Source organism: Balaenoptera acutorostrata, chromosome 3 (assembly GCF_949987535.1).
Source record: "Balaenoptera acutorostrata chromosome 3, mBalAcu1.1, whole genome shotgun sequence".
In the NCBI taxonomy this organism is placed as follows: domain Eukaryota; kingdom Metazoa; phylum Chordata; class Mammalia; order Artiodactyla; family Balaenopteridae; genus Balaenoptera; species Balaenoptera acutorostrata.
Genome location: NC_080066.1, coordinates 33,552,526 through 33,571,301, shown reverse-complemented (window position 1 = coordinate 33,571,301; position 18,776 = coordinate 33,552,526). Strand labels below are relative to the sequence as shown.

Sequence of the window (18,776 nt, the reverse complement as noted above, 5' to 3'; positions counted from 1 at the left end):
ATAGAGTAAGTGCATGTTTAATTTTATGAGAAACTACCAAACTTTCCCAAAGTGGGTGTACTATTATGCATTCCAACCAGCAATGTATGAGAGTTTTGGTTGTCCTGCATCCTTATCAACACTTGGTACTATCAGTCTTTAATTTTAGCCATTCTAGTGCACATGCAGGGGTATGTTAATGTGGTTTTAAAAAAATTTTTATTAGAGTATAGTTGATTTACAATGTTGTGTTAGTTGCAGGTGTACAGCAAAGTGAATCAGTTATACATATGCATATATCCACTCTTTTTTTTTTTGAGATTGTTTTCCCATATAGGCCATTACAGAGTATTGAGTAGAATTCCCTGTGCTATACAGCAGGTTCTTATTAGTTATCTATTTTATATATACTAGTGTGTATATGTCAGTCCCAATCTCCCAATTTTTCTCTCCCCCCGCCATCGCCATCCCTTGGTAACCATAAGTTTGTTTTCTACATCCGTGACTCTACTTCTATTTTGTAAATAAGTTAATAATAAGTTAATTTGTACCCTTTTTTTTTTAAGATTCCACATATAAACAGTATCATATGATATTTGACCTTCTGTGTCTGACTTACTTCACACACTGTGACCTAAATGTCCATCAACAGAGGAATGGATAAAGAAGATGTGGTACATATATACAATGGAATATTACTCAGCCATAGAAAGGAATAAAATAGTGCCATTTTCAGCAACATGGATGGACCTAGAGATTGTCATGCCGAGTGAAGTAAGTTAATATGGTTTTAATTTACATTTTCCTAATGACTAAAGATGTTGAACATCTTTTCTTGTACTTAGCTTCCACTTATGTATCCTCTTTGGTGGGTTAACTATTCCAATTATTTGCCCATTTAAATACATGAGGTTGTCTTCTTTGCACTTAGATGGAAGTGTTCTTTATATATTTATCAAATCTACATTTTGGAAATATTTACTCCTAGTCTGCACTTGCTTTTTCATTTTCTTAACAGTGTGTTTTACCTGGAGTGTTTATATTGTTTACATTATTTCTGAAAATCAAAAGAATTTTAATGTAATTTCAGACTTACATAAAAGTTCCAAGAATAGTACAAAGAATCCTAAGATACATGTCATCCAGATTTCCCAAATGTTAAAATTTTATTGTGTTTGTTTACTTTTGCTTTATCTGTCTCTGTCTCTCTCAGTGTCTCTGTTTTTCTCTGTCTTTTCTGTCTTCTGATCTTGTATTTTTCTGTGTATTCACGTAATTTCTCTCCTTGTAGGTCAGTTTCCTCTGACTCTGTGGACATAGCAAAAAACTCTGTTTAAGTACCAGCTAACTCTAGCTAGCAGCTCTGAGTTCCAACTACAAATGCCTGTGAGAGAATCTAATTGGTCAGCTTGGGCTGGGTATTGCCCCTGATCCAATCAACAGTGATCCTGTGGTGGGGTCCTTTGAGAATGAATCATGGGTGTATTTTCTAAGAATTGGATGAAAGAGAAGGGGGAGAAACAATAAGCATCTGTTCTACAAAACATGAAAACATTTGAAAAAATTACAAGAATATATAACTTCCCAAATGAATGTCCTTTTCACTACCTCCCTTGGGATACCAGATGCTTTTTTCCAAACCCGTGTCCTTTTTGCATTGCTAACCCTGGTGCTTACCTTTGAGGAGCAGTTACTTTACACTAGAAGAAAATCATCTATTCTTGGTAGTCACATTTCCGTCTTGATGAAAATATGGTATTTTTTTCCACTTTATTTATTTAATTTTTTAAAATTTTAAATTTTTTTATTTTTATTTTTTTAAAACTTTTTATTTTAGATTGGGGTATAGCTGATTAACAATGTTTTGATAGTTTCAGGTGCACAGCAAAGCGACTCAGCCATACATATATATGTATCCATTCTCCCCCAAACTTCCCTCCCATCCAGGTTGCCACATAACTTTGAGCAGAGTTCCCTGTGCTATACAGTAGGTCCTTGTTGGTTATCCTTTTAAAATATAGCAGTGTGTACATGTTGGATAGTGACGTAAGCACAGCTGGATACCCGAGGATGAAGGTGACTGTTGTACAGCTGGCTCAAGGTCTGAAACTTCTCTCTCTCTCCACATCTTGGCCACTGCAGCCCAAGGGTCCCATTCTGTCATTCCTTCAGGGACCACTGAATCCAGAGGCTCAAAGATGCTGTCAGCTTTCTCTCTCTTGCTCCTTTGCTCTCTTACATCCTCTCTTCCTACTCACTCTATCCCCTGCAGTCAGGCTTTCCTCACATTGCTGTCATAGCCACTGAGAGCCCCCAAACTCACAATCTGTGCTAGGCAGAATAATGGCCTTTGAAAGATGCCATAGCCTAACCCCTGGAACCTGTGACTGTGTTACCTTACATGGCAAAAGTGAAGCAATATACAAGCCTCCGTGTCCCTGTCTTTTGTAGCACCGTGTCCCTGTCTTTTGTAGCAGGAGGCTTTGGCTTTAGTCCCTTAGGCCTCCCCTGAGTCTCAGAATGCTGGCTCAAGAGTTAATGATTAGGAAACGTGAAGCTATAGAAACAAAGAATAGCTGTTGAGCCAGGAATTCATATCAGTTTAGACTATAAATCCACTACAGAGCGGAATCACCGAACTGCCACTTCCCTGAAAGATACAGATACGGGCCTGACACACAATCCTAAGCTGTTGTTACAGGAAGCAGACCTCCACCTCTCGAAAACTGCTGATTGCAGGCACGGAGACCCCAAACCGGTTGAAACCAGAAGGCTGATGATGCTCAAAACTTCACCTTGATGCCAACCAGTTTGAGAACTGAGCACAAGCTGATCAAGCACCTTGCTACCCCCTCCCTGACACTGCCTTCAAAACCCCTTCCCTATTTCTGCTATGCAAGTAGGTTCATCTGTACCATTTTTCTAGATTCCACATACATGCGTTAACGTATGATATTTGTTTTTCTCTTTCTGACTTACTTCACTCTGTATGACAGTCTCTAGTTCCATCCACGTCTCTGCAAATGGCACAGTTTCATTCCCAAGCAACTATACTCCAATAAAAATTAAAAAAACAAAAACCAAAAAAGCCCTTCTCTGAAAGCCATCAGGGAGTTTGGGTCTTTTGAGCATGAACTGCCGGTTCTCTTTGCTTGACGCCCTGCAGTAAACTCTGTATTTTCCTTCATCACAACCTGGTGTCAGGAGATTGGCTCTACTGTGTGCAGGTGAGTGGACCCAAGTTTGGTCCAGTAACAAGGGGAACTCTGCACATGTGATTAAGTTAAGGGTCCTGAGATGGGGAGATTATCCTGAATTATTCAGGTGGGTCCAATGAGATCATAGAGGTTCTTTGAAGAGGGAGGCAAGAAGATCAAAGGCAGGAGAAGAGGATGGGATGACAAAGCAGAGGTTGGAGTGATGAGCTTTGAGGATGGAGGAAGAGCCACAAGCCAAGGAATGCAGGTAGCATCTAGAAGCTGGAAAAGGCGGGGAAGCAGCTTCTTCCCTGGAGCCTCCAGAAGGAACTGGTTCTGCTGACATCTTGATTTTAGCTAAGTGAAACTGATTTGGACTTCTGACCTGCAGCTGTAAGAGAAGAAATTCATATTGTTTAAAGCCACCACATCTGTTGGAAGTTGTTACAGCAGCCAGAAGAAACTAATACACAATCCAAAAGGAAGAGAGACCCTTTTGTTTAAAATTGGTGTACTAAAGCTTACAGAGGGTCTCTGATTTGCCTTGCCCCTGTGCCCACTTCTGGACCAAACATGATGAACGGGAGGATGAGGTAGCCAGGCCAGAATGGCCAGGTTTGGATCCCATTCTCACGTTGAAGTCAGGAGACAGAAGAGGCACGTACAGTGGGATGAGGCGAGGCCACGCCTCCACAGAGAGAGGGTGGCTGGACCGAAGGACAGGCGTTCTATGGCCCACACTGTCCCCTCCCCCCACCATGCCCAACCAGCCTTTGCTTCAAACGATGGTTGAAAATCACCTCTATTCTTCAAGGACAAAGCCTTGACTGCAATGAGAACATTCAGAAGACTATGCTTTAGGCTCACAAAGCTATTTCTAAGGAAGAATATTTTGTGGTCTCTCAACGGCCTATTTGAAAGGAGCAAACTTCATTTGGATACATAAGATCTGGTATTTTTGTTGTAAATGGTGTCTTTTTCTGGTCAAAAGAAAGATCTGCATTTATGTTCAGTCTGCCAAATACCAGCTTGCTGACCTCTGAGTTTCAGTTTTCTCATCTGTAAAATGGAGATAATGCCTTTCTAAGGGTTGTTGAAAGGATTAAAAGAAGGTGATTTATGTAAAACCTAGCACTCTTTAAATGAAGTACGCAAAGCTTAGCACAGTTGTTTCATAAAGGATTGCCGTATTTTTCTTGTTCTGTATATACAGTAATACGCAATTGGCTTATGAAAGACCAGAGCATGAGTGGGGTTGAGATGTTAAGCTCTGTGGATTCCCATGAGCCGACTGTTAGCATTTATTTGCACCGTTTATGTATATATGGAGTGAGTTTCTTTAAAGCTAAAAATCTGAACATTTCTTTTTTCTTTTTTTTTCTTTTCTGGTGCCTGCTCCATTCTCTCCTGAATTTGAATATTTAGTGTTTAGCCTATTACACAGAATATGAGGGTTAGCTCAATGGAAATTTCCGTGAAAAGCCAGAAGTGAAGAAGAAAAGCCTCCACTTGCCCGGCAGTGGCCTACAAGGTCTGGCGCGGGGAGGGAGCCAAAGCGAACAGCGCGACGGCTCCCCACGGGAATCTGCTCCTCCAGGGCTGTCCCTGCCTGGGCCATACTCTATAACATGCCAGGCTTTCCCGTTCCTGCTTGCCCCGGGCCCAGCCCCACTCTCTTCCTAGGCTCTCCTTTCACATCAGCTCTGACACCTCTGGGTACCCACTTCTGGGTTCCCAACTTCTCACATAAATGGGTGACCAGCCTTATTTTAACCTCTTAAAATAAGAAGTTAAATTCAGAATTCTCTAGCATGAACTGTCAGGCATTCCTGGTGTTCTCTGAATTTGACTCCTGTGGTTCTTTTGTTGGAGGGCTGGAAAGTGATGCTGATACCAGACCACTGAGGCCATACAACTGGGCGGGCAAGGCTGTGTCCTGAAGTGAACTCTAGCCTGGGAGCCAAAAGATGGAAAAATGAGCAAAGTGTGGAACTTCCCTGGTGATCCAGTGGTTAAGACTCTGCCCTTCCGATGCAGGGGGCGTGGGTTTGGTCCTTGGTCGGGGAACTAAGATCCCACATGCCATGCAGCACGGCCAAAAACAAAAAAACAAAAGAAAACAAAAAAAAAACCCCAAATTACTATGATGTATGAATGGGCCAGAGAGGAACTTGAAGATTTTACAGGAAAGGAAATTTTGGGCAAGAGAGAGGGGAAAGGACTTAGCTGAGGGCCAAGGATCGAGAAGAGCAGCTTCCTTTTGCTCAGGATTCTGGCCATATGGCTTCTGTAGTGGATGCTGTTGGTGTTTTGCTCCGATCTCCTTTACGGGGCTGGGGAGTCCACGCTCCAGCTGCTGTGAGGGTGGGCTGCAAATGGCTCAGAGCTGCCCCATCTCTGGAGCACTGCTTTTGGTCAGTGGGAGCTACTTTACCTGGCAGGTTGTGTGTCCCCACACCCCCTCCCCCTGTGTAACCCACAGCCGATGACCGGCTTCTACAGAAGTACTAAAGACCATCACTTTGCCTCAAGTGAAACCAGCCCTGGTGTCATTCACACTCGAGAGTGCCCTGTGGGATTGGCTAAGACCACATCCTTGCTTAGTTCCTTATCCTGATTCCCTCATCTCCTTCTGAGAGCACTTCCTCAATACATCACATGGACCAGAATCCCTGCCCCAGGCACTAGGGACTGTGACCTGAGACACCTTTCAGACTTGTCTACCATGTTTCTTTCTAAATGGCCTTCCCATGGGCTGTTCCTTCTGCCTGAGATGCTCTTCCTCACCCCGTTCATCTAGTTAACTCCCATTCATCCTTCAGATCTCAGCAAGCATCACCTCCCTGGGGAAGACTTTGTTGACTTCCCTGACAAGGTCAAGTTCCCTGATACAGACCTCCCTCCGTGCATGGTGCCCCTCTCCAGTGAATCAATTGGTGGGGTTGCAATTCAGCATTTATTTGCGTGGTTATTAGATGAACATAGGACTTTCCCATTAGAGTGTAGATTTCATAAGGATCAGAATCATTTCTGCTTTTGCTCACCACCACATTCCCAGTGCCTAGGCCAGTACCTGACATGTGGGAGGTACGAAAAAATATTTGTTGAAGGAATGATTAAAACAAAGGGATTAAAAACAAAAGAAGACTTGAGAGAAAGCAAAGAAGGAGAGAGATTGGAGTTGCCAGCACTGGCAAGATGCTGCTGAAAGGCAAGTGTGGTGAGGACTGGAAAAGTGCCCTTTGGATTTGCCAGTGTGGAGGTCGTGGATGATCTTGATGAGAGCAAGGTCATGGAGTGATGGAGGCTCGTGCTGAACCAGTGTGGGCTGAGAGCTGTGTGGTGGAGAATTGGAGAAAGGGTGTAGATGACTCTTCCTAGAACGGCAGGTAGCCAAGAAAAAGCCACCCAGGATGAGGCTTACTCTTCTCCTTTGGAGACCAGTTTTATTCCGGGCATGGATCTCCTCCATACCTATCCGCTGTTTCCCCTCCAATGCATCCCGGGTAAGCCAATGAAACTGCTGACTTCCCAGGGAGACAGGAGTGCCAGCCTTTTGTGGCCTCCCCAGTACGGTGTGTGCCTCGAACCTCCACAGTGCCCTGCTGTGTCCCCATCGCTAGCATGGGACAACCCACTGCTGACGCTCAGAGGCTGCAGCCTCCCCCTCAAGCACAGGTGGCACTGGCCGAGTGTGAGCAGGCAAGGGCTCTGAGGCCAGTCAAGTACTCTGTGCTTCTCATCCAGGTGGCTGATGTCCAGTCCCACACCCAGCAAGAGTGCCGGTGCCCCTGGGAGGGTGGGACCAGAGTCTAGCTAGTCACCAGGGCTTCTTTCAAGGTCTAGAATAGGAGGAAGCTAAGCAAGGGTTGATGTACTCTGGTCATTTTCATAGAAGAATTGACTTTGGCATTTAATTCAGATGAAGAGACCAAGACTTAAAAAAGTTAAAAGAGTCAACCAAAGTCATGTGACCACTATGTGAGGGAGCTAGGATTTGAATTCAGGGTGTCTAACTTCAGATCCTGGAACATTTCCATTATAACGTGCCATGGTGGTAGAGTCCTAGGGACCAAGGAGACAGGACTAGAGTCCTCCTGTTTTTCTGCATGGGTGGGATTTGTGCAGGACCCTCCCTCCACCTTGGTTTTACGTGGCCTTGCTGAGTCTAGTGGATTACACTAATGGCAACCTCAGTTGGCCAAACAGAGAGCTTACCAGTTCCTCCATTTCTTAGCAACCACACAGAGTCAAGCCATGTCTAGTGGCCTGGGGAACTGGACATGGTGGTCCATTGGTACATTCTTCCCTGATTCCAAACCAAGGCCATTGAGCACCATTCACTCATCATCTTACCACGTCCTTTTTTTTTTTAATTGAGCACATAATTTTTATCTTTTAATTAAAAAATTTTTAAATTTTATATTGCATTATAGCTGATTTACAACGTTGTGTTTGTTTCAGGTGTATAGCAAAGTGATTCAGTTACACATATACATTCTTTTTTCAGATTCTTTTCCCATTTAGGTTATTACAGAACATAAGTCGTTGATTATCTATTTTATATATAGTAGCGGGTATATGTTAATCCCAAACTCCTAATTTAACCCTCCCCCACACATTTCCCCTTTGGTAACCATAAGTTTGTTTTCTAAGACTGTGAGTCTGTGTCTGTTTTGTAGATAAGTTCATTTGTATTAGTTTCTTAGATTCCACATATAAGCAATATCATATGATTATTTGTCTTTCTCTGTCTGACTTACTTCACTTAGTATGATCATCTCTAGGTCCATCCATGTTGCTGCAAATGGCATTATTTCATTATTTTTTTATTGGCTGAGTAGTATTCCACTGTATATATATGTACAACATCTTCTTTTTTCTTTTTTTAACATCCTTATTGGAGAATAATTGCTTTACAATGTTGTGTTAGATTTTGCTGTATAACAAAGTGAATCAGCTATATGTATACATATAACCCCATATCCCCTCCCTCTTGCACTTCCCTCCACCCTCCCTAGCCCACCACTCTAGGTGGTCACAAAGCACCGAGCTGATCTCCCTGTGCTATGTAGCTGCTTCCCACTAGCTATCTATTTTACAGTTGGTAATGTATATATGTCAGTGCTACTCTCTCACTTTGTCCCAGCTTACCCTTCCCCTTCCTTGTGTCCTCAAGTCCATTCTCTATGTCTGCGTCTTTATTCCTGTACTGCCCCTAGGTTCATCAGAACCTTTTTTTTTTTTAGATTCCATATATATGTGTTAGCATACAGTATTTGTCTTTCGCTTTCTGACTTACTTCACTCTGTATGACAGACTCTAGGTCCATCCACCTCACTACAAATAACTCAATTTTGTTTCTTTTTATTGCTGAGTAATATTCCATTGTATATATGTGCCACATCTTCTTTATCCATTCATCTGTCGATGGACACTTAGGTTGCTTCCATGTCCTGGCTTTTGTAAATAGTGCAGCAATGAACATTGTGGTACATGTCTCTTTTTGAATTATGGTATTCTCAGGGTATATGCCCAGTAGTGGGATTGCTGGGTCATATGGTAGTTCTGTTTTTAGTTTTTTAAGGAACCCCCATACTGTTCTTCATAGTGGCTGTATCAATTTACATTCCCACCAACAGTGCAAGAGGGTTCCCTTTTCTCCACGTCCTCTCCAGCATTTATTGTTTGTAGAGTTTTTGATGATGGCCATTCTGACCGGTGTGAGATGATATCTCATTGTAGTTTTGATTTGCATTCCTCTAATGATTAGTGATGTTGAGCATCCTTTCATGTGTTTGTTGGCAATCTGTATATCTTCTTTGGAGAAATGTCTGTTTAGGTCTTCTGCCCATTTTTGGATTGGGTTGTTTGTTTTTTTGATATTGAGCTGCATGAGTTGCTTGTATGTTTTGGAGATTAATCCTTTGTCAGTTGCTTCATTTGCAAATATTTTCTCCCATTCTGAGGGTTGTCTTTTCATCTTGTTTATGGTTTCCTTTGCTGTGCAAAAGCTTTTAAGTTTCATTAGGTCCCATTTGTTTATTTTTGTTTTTATTTCCATTTCTCTAGGAGGTGGGTCAAAAAGGATCTTGCTGTGATTTATGTCATAGAGTGTTCTGCCTATGTTTTCCTCTAAGAGTTTTATAGTGTTTGGCCTTACATTTAGGTCTTTAACCCATTTTGAGTTTATTTTTGTGTATGGTGTTAGGAAGTGTTCTAATTTCATTCTTTTACAGGTAGCTGTCCAGTTTTCCCAGCACCACTTATTGAAGAGGTTGCCTTTTCTCCATTGTATATTCTTGCCTCCTTTATCAAAGATAAGGTAACCATATGTGCATGGGTTTATCTCTGGGCTTTCTATCCTGTTCATTGATCTATATTTCTGTTTTTGTGCCAGTATCATACTGTCTTGATTACTGTAGCTTTGTAGTATAGTCTGAAGTCAGGGAGCCTGATTCCTTCAGCTCTGTTTTTCTTTCTCAAGATTGCTTTGGCTATTCGGGCTCTTTTGTATTTCCATAAAAATTGTGAAATTTTTTGTTCTACTTCTGTGAAAAATGCCATTGGTAGTTTGATAGGGATTGCATTGAATCTGTAGATTGCTTTGGGTAGGATAGTCATTTTCACAATGTTGATTCTTCCAGTCCAAGTACATGTTATATCTTTAAATCTGTTTCTATCATCTTTAATTTCTTTCATCAGTGTCATAGTTTTCTGCATACAGGTCTTTTGTTTCCCTAGGTAGGTTTATTCCTAGGTTTTTTTTTTTAATTAATTAATTTATTTATTTATTTTTGCTGTGTTGGGTCTTTGTTTCTGTGCGAGGGCTTTCTCTAGTTGTGGCAAGCGGGGGCCTCTCTTCATCGCGGTGCACGGGCCTCTCACTATCGCGGCCTCTCTTGCTGTGGAGCACACGCTCCAGACACGCAGGCTCAGTAATTGTGGCTCACGGGCCCAGTTGCTCCGTGGCATGTGGGATCTTCCCAGACCAGGGCTCGAACCTGTGTCCCCTGCATTGGCAGGCAGATTCTCAACCGCTGCGCCACCAGGGAAGCCCTATTCCTAGGTATTTTATTCTTTTTGTTGCAATGGTAAATGGGAGTATTTCCATAATTTCTCTTTCAGATTTTTTCTCGTTAGGAATGCAAGAGATATCTGTGCATTAATTTTGTATTCTGTTACTCTACCAAATTCATTGATTAGCTCTAGTAGTTTTCTGGTAGCATCTTTAGGATTCTGTATGTATAGTATCATGTCATCTGCAAACAGTGACAGTTTTACTTCTTCTTTTCCGATGTGGATTCCTTTTATTTCTTTTTCTTCTCTGATTGCTGTGGCTAAAACTTCCAAAACTATGTTGAATAATAGTGGTGAGAGTGGGCAACCTTCTCTTGTTCCTGATCTTAGTGGAAATGGTTCCATTTGTTCACCATTGAGAATGATGCTGGCTGTGAGTTTGTCATATATGGCCTTTACTATGTTGAGGTAAGTTCCCTCTATGCCTACCTTCTGGAGAATTTTTATCATAAATGGGTGTTGAATTTTGTCAAAAGCTTTTTCTGCAGCTATTGAGATGATCACATGGTTTTTATCCTTCAATTTGTTAATATTGTGTATCACGTTGATTGATTTGTGTATATTGAAGAATCCCTGCCTTCCTGGGATAAACCCCACTTGATCATGGTGTATGATCCTTTTAATGTGCTGCTGGATTTTGTTTACTAGTATTTTGTGGAGAATTTTTGCATTTATGTTCATCAGTGATATTGGTCTGTAGTTTTCTTTTGTTCTGTGACATCTTTGTCTGGTTTTGGTGTCAGGGTGATGGTGGCTTCATAGAATGAGTTTGGGAGTATTCCTCCCTCTGCTATATTTTGGAATAGTTTTAGAAGGATAGGTGTTAGCTCTTCTCTAAATATTTGATAGATTTCACCTGTGAAGCCATCTGGTCCTGGGCTTTTGTTTTTTGGAGTTTTTTAAATCACAGTTTGAATTTCAGTGCTTGTGATTGGTCTATTTATATTTTCTATTTCTTCCTGGTTCAGTCTCGGAAGGTTGTGCTTTTCTAAGAAATTGTCCATTTCTTCCAGGTTGTCCATTTTATTGGCATATAGTTGCTTGTAGTATTCCCTCATGATCCTTTGTATTTCTGCAGTGTCAGTTGTTACTTTTCCTTTTTCCTTTCTAATTCTGTTGATTTTAGTCTTCTGCCTTTTTTTCTTGATGAGTCTGGTTAACAGTTTATCAATTTTTTTCATCTTCTCAAAGAACCAGCTTTTAGTTTTATTGATCTTTGCTATTGTTTCCGTCATTTCTCTTTCATTTATTTCTGAACTGATCTTCATGATTTCTTTCTTTCTGCTAACTTTGGGGTTTTTTTGTTGTTGTTCTTCTTTCTCTAATTGCTTTAGGTGTAAGGTTAGGTTGTTTATTTGAGATTTTTCTTGTTTCTTGAGGTAGGATTGTATTGCTATAAACTTCCCTCTTAGAACTGCTTTTGCTGCATCCCATAGGTTTTGGGTCATCGTGTTTTCTTTGTCATTTACTTCTAGGTATTTTTTTATTTCCTCTTTGATTTCTTCAGTGATCTCTTGGTTATTTAGTAGCGTATTGTTTAGCCTCCACGTGTTTGCATTTTTTACAGTTTTTTTTCCTGTAATTGATATCTAGTCTCATAGTTTTGTGGTTGGAAAAGATACTTGATACAATGTCAGTTTTCTTAAATTTACTGAGGCTTGATTTGTGACCCAAGATATGATCTATCCTGGAGAATATTCCATTCATACTTGAGAAGAAAGTGTATTCTGTCATTTTGGATGGAATGTCCTATAAACATCAGTTAAGTCTATCTGGTCTGTTGTGTCATTTAAAGCTTGTGTTTCCTTATTTATTTTCATTTTGGATGATCTGTCCATTGGTGAAAGTGGGGTGTTAAAGTCCCCTACTATTATTGTGTTACTGTCGATTTCCCCTTTTATGGCTGTTAGCATTTGCCTTATGTATTGAGGTGCTTCTATGTTGGGAGCATAAATATTTGCAATTGTTATAACTTCTTCTTGGATTGATCCCTTGATCATTATGTAGTGTCCTTCTTTGTCTCTTGAAATAGTCTTTATTTTACAGTCTATTTTGTCTGATATGAGTATTGGTACTCCAGCTTTCTTGTGATTTCCTTTTGCATGGAATATCTTTTTCCATCCCCTCACTTTCAGTCCATATGTGTCCCTAGGTCTGAAGTCAGTTTCTTGTAGACAGCATATATATGGGTCTTGTTTTTGTATCCATTCAGCCAGTCTATGTCTTTTGGTTGGAGAATTTAATCCATTTACATTTAAGGTAATTATTGATATGTATATTTTTATTACCATTTTCTTAATTGTTTTGGGTTTGTTTTTGTGAGTCTTTTCCTTCTCTTGTATTTCCTGGCTAGAGAAGTTCCTTTAGCATTTGTTGTAAAGCTGGTTTAGCGGTGCTGAATTTTCTTAGCTTTTGCTTGTCTGTAAAGCTTTTAATTTCTCTGTCAAATCTGAATTAGATCCTTTCTGGGTAGAGTACTCTTTGTTGTAGGTTTTTCCCTTTCATCACTTTAAATATGTCCTGCTACTCCCTTCTGGCTTTCAGAGTTCTGCTGAAAGATCAGCTGTTAACCTTATGGGGTTTCCCTTGTATGTTATTTGTTGCTTTTCCCTTGCTGCTCTTAATATTTTTTCTTTGTATTTAATTTTTGATAGTTTGATTAATATGTGTCCACTGCTCAATTTTGGGACGATTCGTTTTCTATTCAGGTATTCCACAGATGCAGGGTACACCAAGGTGATTGTGGGGATTTAATCCACTGCTCCTGAGGCTGCACAGTGAAATTTCCCTTTCTCTTCTTTGTTCGCACAGCTCCTGGGGTTCAGCTTTGGTTTTGGCCCCACCTCTGCGTATAGAGGCCTCTGTTCCCACCCAGACAGGACAGGGTTAAAGCAGCGGCTGAATAGGGGGCTCTTGCTCATCCAGGCTGGGGGGAGGAAGGGGTACAGTAGTTATAATTGGAATGCAGGGTGAGCCTGCGTGACGTTGCAACAGCCTGAGGCATACAGTGTGTTCTCCTGGGGAAGTTGTCCCTGGATCACGGGGCTCTGGCAGTGGCGTGCTGCACAGGCTCCTGGCGGGGAGTGTGGATAGTGACCTGTGCTTGCACACAGGATTCTTGGTGGCTGCAGCCACAGCGTTAGCATTTCACTCCCGTCTCTGGGGTCCAAGCTGATAACCGTGGCTTGCGCCCATCTCTGAAGCTCATTTAGGTGGTGCTCTGCCTTCTGTGGGCAGATGGGGAAGGACTCCCCTCTCTTTGTGCACCCTGAAATAATGGTCTTTTGCCTCTCTGGCAGGTCCAGACTTTTCCCAGGACTCCTGGCTAGCTGTGCTGCACTAGCCCCCTTCAGGCTGTGTTCATGCAACCAACCCCAGTCCTCTCCCTGGGATCTGACCTCTGAAGCCCGAGCATCAGCTCCCAGCCCCCACCCCCTACAGCAGGTGAGCAGACAAGCCTCTCAGGCCAGTGAGTGCTGGTCGGCACTGATCCTCTGTGCGGGAATCTCTCTTCTTTGCCCTCTGCATCCCTGTTGCTATGCTCTCCTCCATGGCTCCGAAGCTTCCCCCCATGCCCACCCCCATCTCTACCAATGAAGAGGCTCCCTAGTGTGTGGAAACTTTTCCTCCTTCACAGCTCCCTCCCAGAGGTGCAGGTCCCATCCCTATTCTTTTGTCTCTGCTTTTCCTTTTTTCTTTTGCCCTACCCAGGTAAGTGGGGAGTTTCTTGCCTTTTGGGAAGTCTGAGGTCTTCTGCCAGCGTTCAGTAGGTGTTCTGTAGGAGTTGTTCCACATGTAGATGTATTTTTGATGTATTTGTGGGGAGTAAGGTGATCTCCACGTCTTACTCCTCCACCACCTCGAAGGTCTCCCCTTTCTTTCCTTTGTGCTTGGTCCAGTTTAACTTGCTCACATGGTGCTGCATGTGAAGGCCTTGTACCTCTGTTCCACATCTTCTTTATCCATTCCTCTGTTGATGGACTGCCACAGGTCATAAGTCAGAATTTCTATCTTTTTTTAATTGGAGTATTGTTTTAGTTTATACTTTACAGCAAAGTGAATCAGCTATACGTATACATATATCCCCTCTTTTTTGGATTTCCTTCTCATTTAGGTCACCACAGAGCACTGAGTTGAGTTCCCTGTGCTATACAGTAGGTTCTCATTAGTTATCTATTTTATACATAGCATCAATGGTGTATATATGTCAATCCCAATCTCCCAATTCATCCCACGCCCCTTTCCAACTTTGTTTACATATGTTTGTTCTCTACGTCTGTGTCTCTATTTCTGCTTTGTACATAAGATTGTCTATACCAATTTTTTCAGATTCCACATATATGCTTTAATACACGTTATTTGTTTTTCTCCTTCTCACTTACTTCACTCTGTATGACAGTCTCTAGGTCCATCCATGTCTCTACAAATGACCCAATTTCGTTCCTTTTTATGACTAATATTCCACTGTATATATGTATCACATCTCCTTTATCCATTCCTCTGCTGACAGACATTTAAGTTGCTTCCATGTCCTGGCTATTGGAAATAGTGCTGTAATGAACATTGGGGTGCATGTGTCTTTTTGAATTATGATTTTGTCTGGATATATGCCCAGGAGTGGGATTGCTGGGTCATATGGCAGTTCTATCTTTAGTTTTTTAAGGAATCTCCATTCCTCTGTTGATGGATTACTACAGGTCTTAAGTCAGAATTTGTATCTTGCTGCATAAGGACTGTGCCTCCTCAGCTTTCTCCTTGTGGATCCTGTACATCTGTCATTGATGGGTTGTATTTCCAAGGCTAAGGTTGTTCATGTGTAGGCTCAGCTTTTCTGATGGTGATGGCAGGTGGTAGATGGAGTGCAGTGGGGGTGGGAGGGGAGAGGGGTTGAAGAGATGGAGAGTCTAAGATCTTGGAATCAGGCTCTGAAGGTTAATCCCAAAATTAGAGGCCTGTAGTCTTCACCTCAGAACAGCCCTATTCATCCCGTTCTTGTGGGATAGAAATCCTACTCTGCCCATGAAAGAAAGGGTTAGTTTCTATTGCATCTGGCCAAGGATCCCCAAAGTATCAGAAAACTAAAAAAGATATAACATAGCCAGAGAGGAGAATCAAGGCCTCTTGATTTCTACTCTGATAATAATAATAATAATCACTATCATAGAAATAAATAACATTTTTATCATACGATAGCCTACAAAGTACCATCTGTGTAAATCACCTTATTTCACCTAATTTTTTTTCCCTGCTTTTAGGTTCTCTGCTTTCCAGCACTACAAGTGAACCTGTAGAGATGAGAGTCTGCCAGGTCAGCAATATGTTACTATTTTTACCTGATTACTCTGTACAGAATATTCAGAGCATGGGTCTGGTCCCTGAAGGATGAATTTACAAAGAATGCATTTAGCATATGGTCAAACCTGGATTTCAGCTATGCATACCTATTTATAGTGTCAGCCTCCATTTTAAGTTCATTAAGAAGAAAAAATAAATTTATTTAATGCAAAGTTAGTCCACATTTAGGACATAAATGTGAGAATGATTTACTTTTTTACTTTATCTTCTTTTATATATATATTTTTTTGGCTGCATTGGGTCTTCGTTGCTGTGTGCGGGCTTTCTCTAGTTGTGGCCAGCAGGGGCTACTCTTTGTTTGGTGCACAGGATTCTCACTGCAGTGGCTTCTCTTGTTGTGGAGCATGGGCTCTAGGTGCATGGGCTTCAGTAGTTGCAGCACATGGGCTCGGTAGTTGAGACGCATGGGCTCTAGGGCGCAGGCTCAGTAGATGTGGTGCACAGGCTTAATTGCTCCACAGCATGTGGGATCTTCCCAGACCAGGGATCGAACCTGTGTCCCCTGCATTGGCAGGCAGATTCTTAACCACTGCGCCACCAAGGAAGTCACGAGAATGATTTTCTATCTGGTGTAATTCAATATACTGGCTCCTAACTCACCAAAAGATGGCTGAGGTCTACATGAATATTTACATTTAATCACACTAAGGCATCCCCTACCATATTTTTGCTGGAGAAGGAGAAGTTAAGAAGCGAAGCTAGTCTAATTTGCATATGAAATCTGGCCAACATAATATGTATTCCTTGTTCATTATCACTTATGTACAATCAGAAGCCAATTTTTCTTTCAAAAGAAGCCCCACAGCTGAGTTTTCAGCTTTTGCCAGGCCTCTCTTGAAAACTATTGTCAAACGAAGGAAAAAGCACTTTTCTATGCATAATTGAGCTTATCTAGAAGTGTTAAGTCTTTGCAGGGCAAATGGAAAGTGTGTGTGTGTGTGTGTGTGTGTGTGTGTGTGTGTGTGTGTGAGATGGGTAGCAAACTCAAACTGGTATGATTTATTGAAAGGGCTGATTTATTTCCACTCCTGGCCTGAGAACATTAATTGCAATAATCAGACAGGGTTTCTAGTTTATAAGAATATTTGAAATGGGGGTGAGGAGAGAATATTTTGTCTCCACTTTCAGACCTCCTGTCCCTTAGTAGTGGTGGCCTGTGGGTTCACAGGGTGACACAGGGAAAGACAGACTGACTTGGCTCATTGTCTATTAGGGCACTTTATAGACTTTTAGGATGTCTGCTGGCATCATGAGGGCAAACAGCACAACGTCTCCTGCTTAGTGGAGTACACTTTGATCAAAGTGTCCATAGATTAAAAACCCCATCATTGAAACTAAATGAAGCAAAACAAGATGTAAAATGTACAATCCTTATCAAAATTCCAGCTGCTATTTTTGTAGGAATTGACAAGCTGATTTTAAAATTCACATAGAAATGCAAAAATGCAAAAAAACTGAAATAGCACCCCCCTCCAAAAAAAATCATTGAAGAATTCACACTTATCAACTGTAAAACTTACTACAAATCTACAGTAATCAAAACAGTGTGATACTAACATAGGGATAAACATATAAATCAATGGGATATAATTGAGGATACAGGAAAAAAGAAGCCCCTCAAATTTATGGTCAATTAATATTTGACAAGAGTGCTAAAACAAATAAGGGAACAAATATGTAGTCTTTTCAACAAATGGTGCTGGAACAACTGTATATCCACATGCAAAAGAATGAAGTTGGACAGCTACCTCAAAGCATATACAAAAATTAACTTGAAGGGAATCAAAGACCTAAATATAACAGCTAAAGTTATAAAACTCTTAGGAAAAAACACAAGAGTAAATCTTCATGATGTTGGATTAAGAAATGTTTTCTTAGATATGAAACCAAAAGCAAATGTGACAAAAGAAAAATAGCTATATTGGACTTTATCAAAATTAAAAATTTTTGTGTTTCAGAGGATACTATCAAGAAAGTTAAAAGACAGCCCATAAGATGGAAGAAAATATTTTCAGGTCCTATATCTGAAGAGGGACTGGTATTCAGATCTCTTACAACTCAATAACAAAAAGACAAAAACCCAGTTAAAAATGGCAAAGGATCTGAATAGACGTTTCTCGAAATAACATATACAAATTGCCAATAAGCACATGAAAAGATGCTCAACTCACTAATTATTAGGGAAATGCAAATCAAAACCACAATGAGATACCATGTCACAACCACTATTTATTCTGGTCAGAATGCTCTTAATAATATTTCTATCTTTGGAATTAATTTAGATTTTCTTTATGGCTTAAAATATGGTTTATTTTCATAAATGATCTAAATGTAATTGAAAAGAAGGAATATCCTGTATTATCATGGTACAGGGTTGATATATAGCTATAAGATATACTTTATTGATTATGTATTAAGTTTTTCTTTATCCTTGCTAGATATTTTCTCCTTAATCTGTCTAGGTCAGAGGAAGGTGTTTTAAATTCTCTTATTATTAGTGTGGATTTGTCTAGTTTTCCTTTTATCTTCTATAGTTTGTGCTTTATTAAAGTTTCTGCTATATTATTTTGTGCACAGAAATTTATGTACAACTTCATTATGCATTATGGCTTTTAGCATTATAAAGTATCCTTCTTTGTCTATTTTAATGCTTTTAATCTTTTTTTTTTATTATTCCAGTGGCTTGTTTGTTTACTTATTTATTTATTTTTGACTGCACTGGTTCTTTGTTGCTGCACGTGGGCTTTCTCTAGTTGCGGTGAGTGGGGGCTACTCTTTTTTTTTTTTTTAAAGGCAGTTTTTTTTTTTTCTTTTATAAGTGGTTTTTTGTTTGTTTTTAATTTTTATTTATTTATTTATGGCTGTGTTGGGTCTTCGTTTCTGTGCGAGGGCTTTCTCTAGTTGTGGCAAGTGGGGGCCACTCTTCATCGCGGTGCGCGGGCCTCTCACTATCGCAGCCTCTCTTGTTGCGGAGCACAGGCTCCAGACGCGCAGGCTCAGTGATTGTGGCTCACGGGCCTAGTTGCTCCGCAGCATGTGGGATCTTCCCAGACCAGGGCTCGAACCTGTGTCCCCTGCATTGGCAGGCAGATTCTCAACCACTGCGCCACTAGGGAAGCCAGGGGCTACTCTTTGTTGCGGTGCATGGGCTCTAGGCACGCAGGC

The 18,776-nt window shown here is 41.0% G+C and overlaps 1 protein-coding gene across 3 annotated transcripts in view; it reads left to right on the top strand.

The window, feature by feature from the left end:
* The window catches only part of MTHFS (methenyltetrahydrofolate synthetase), a 301,335-nt gene that overhangs the window by 97,576 nt on the left and 184,983 nt on the right, over nt 1-18,776 (top strand). For all 3 annotated transcript variants that reach the window (XM_057544184.1, XM_057544183.1, XM_057544182.1), the window contains exon 3: nt 15,512-15,564. In XM_057544184.1, the coding sequence (XP_057400167.1) occupies nt 15,512-15,564 (53 nt within the window). The remainder of the gene's footprint in view (nt 1-15,511; nt 15,565-18,776) is intronic.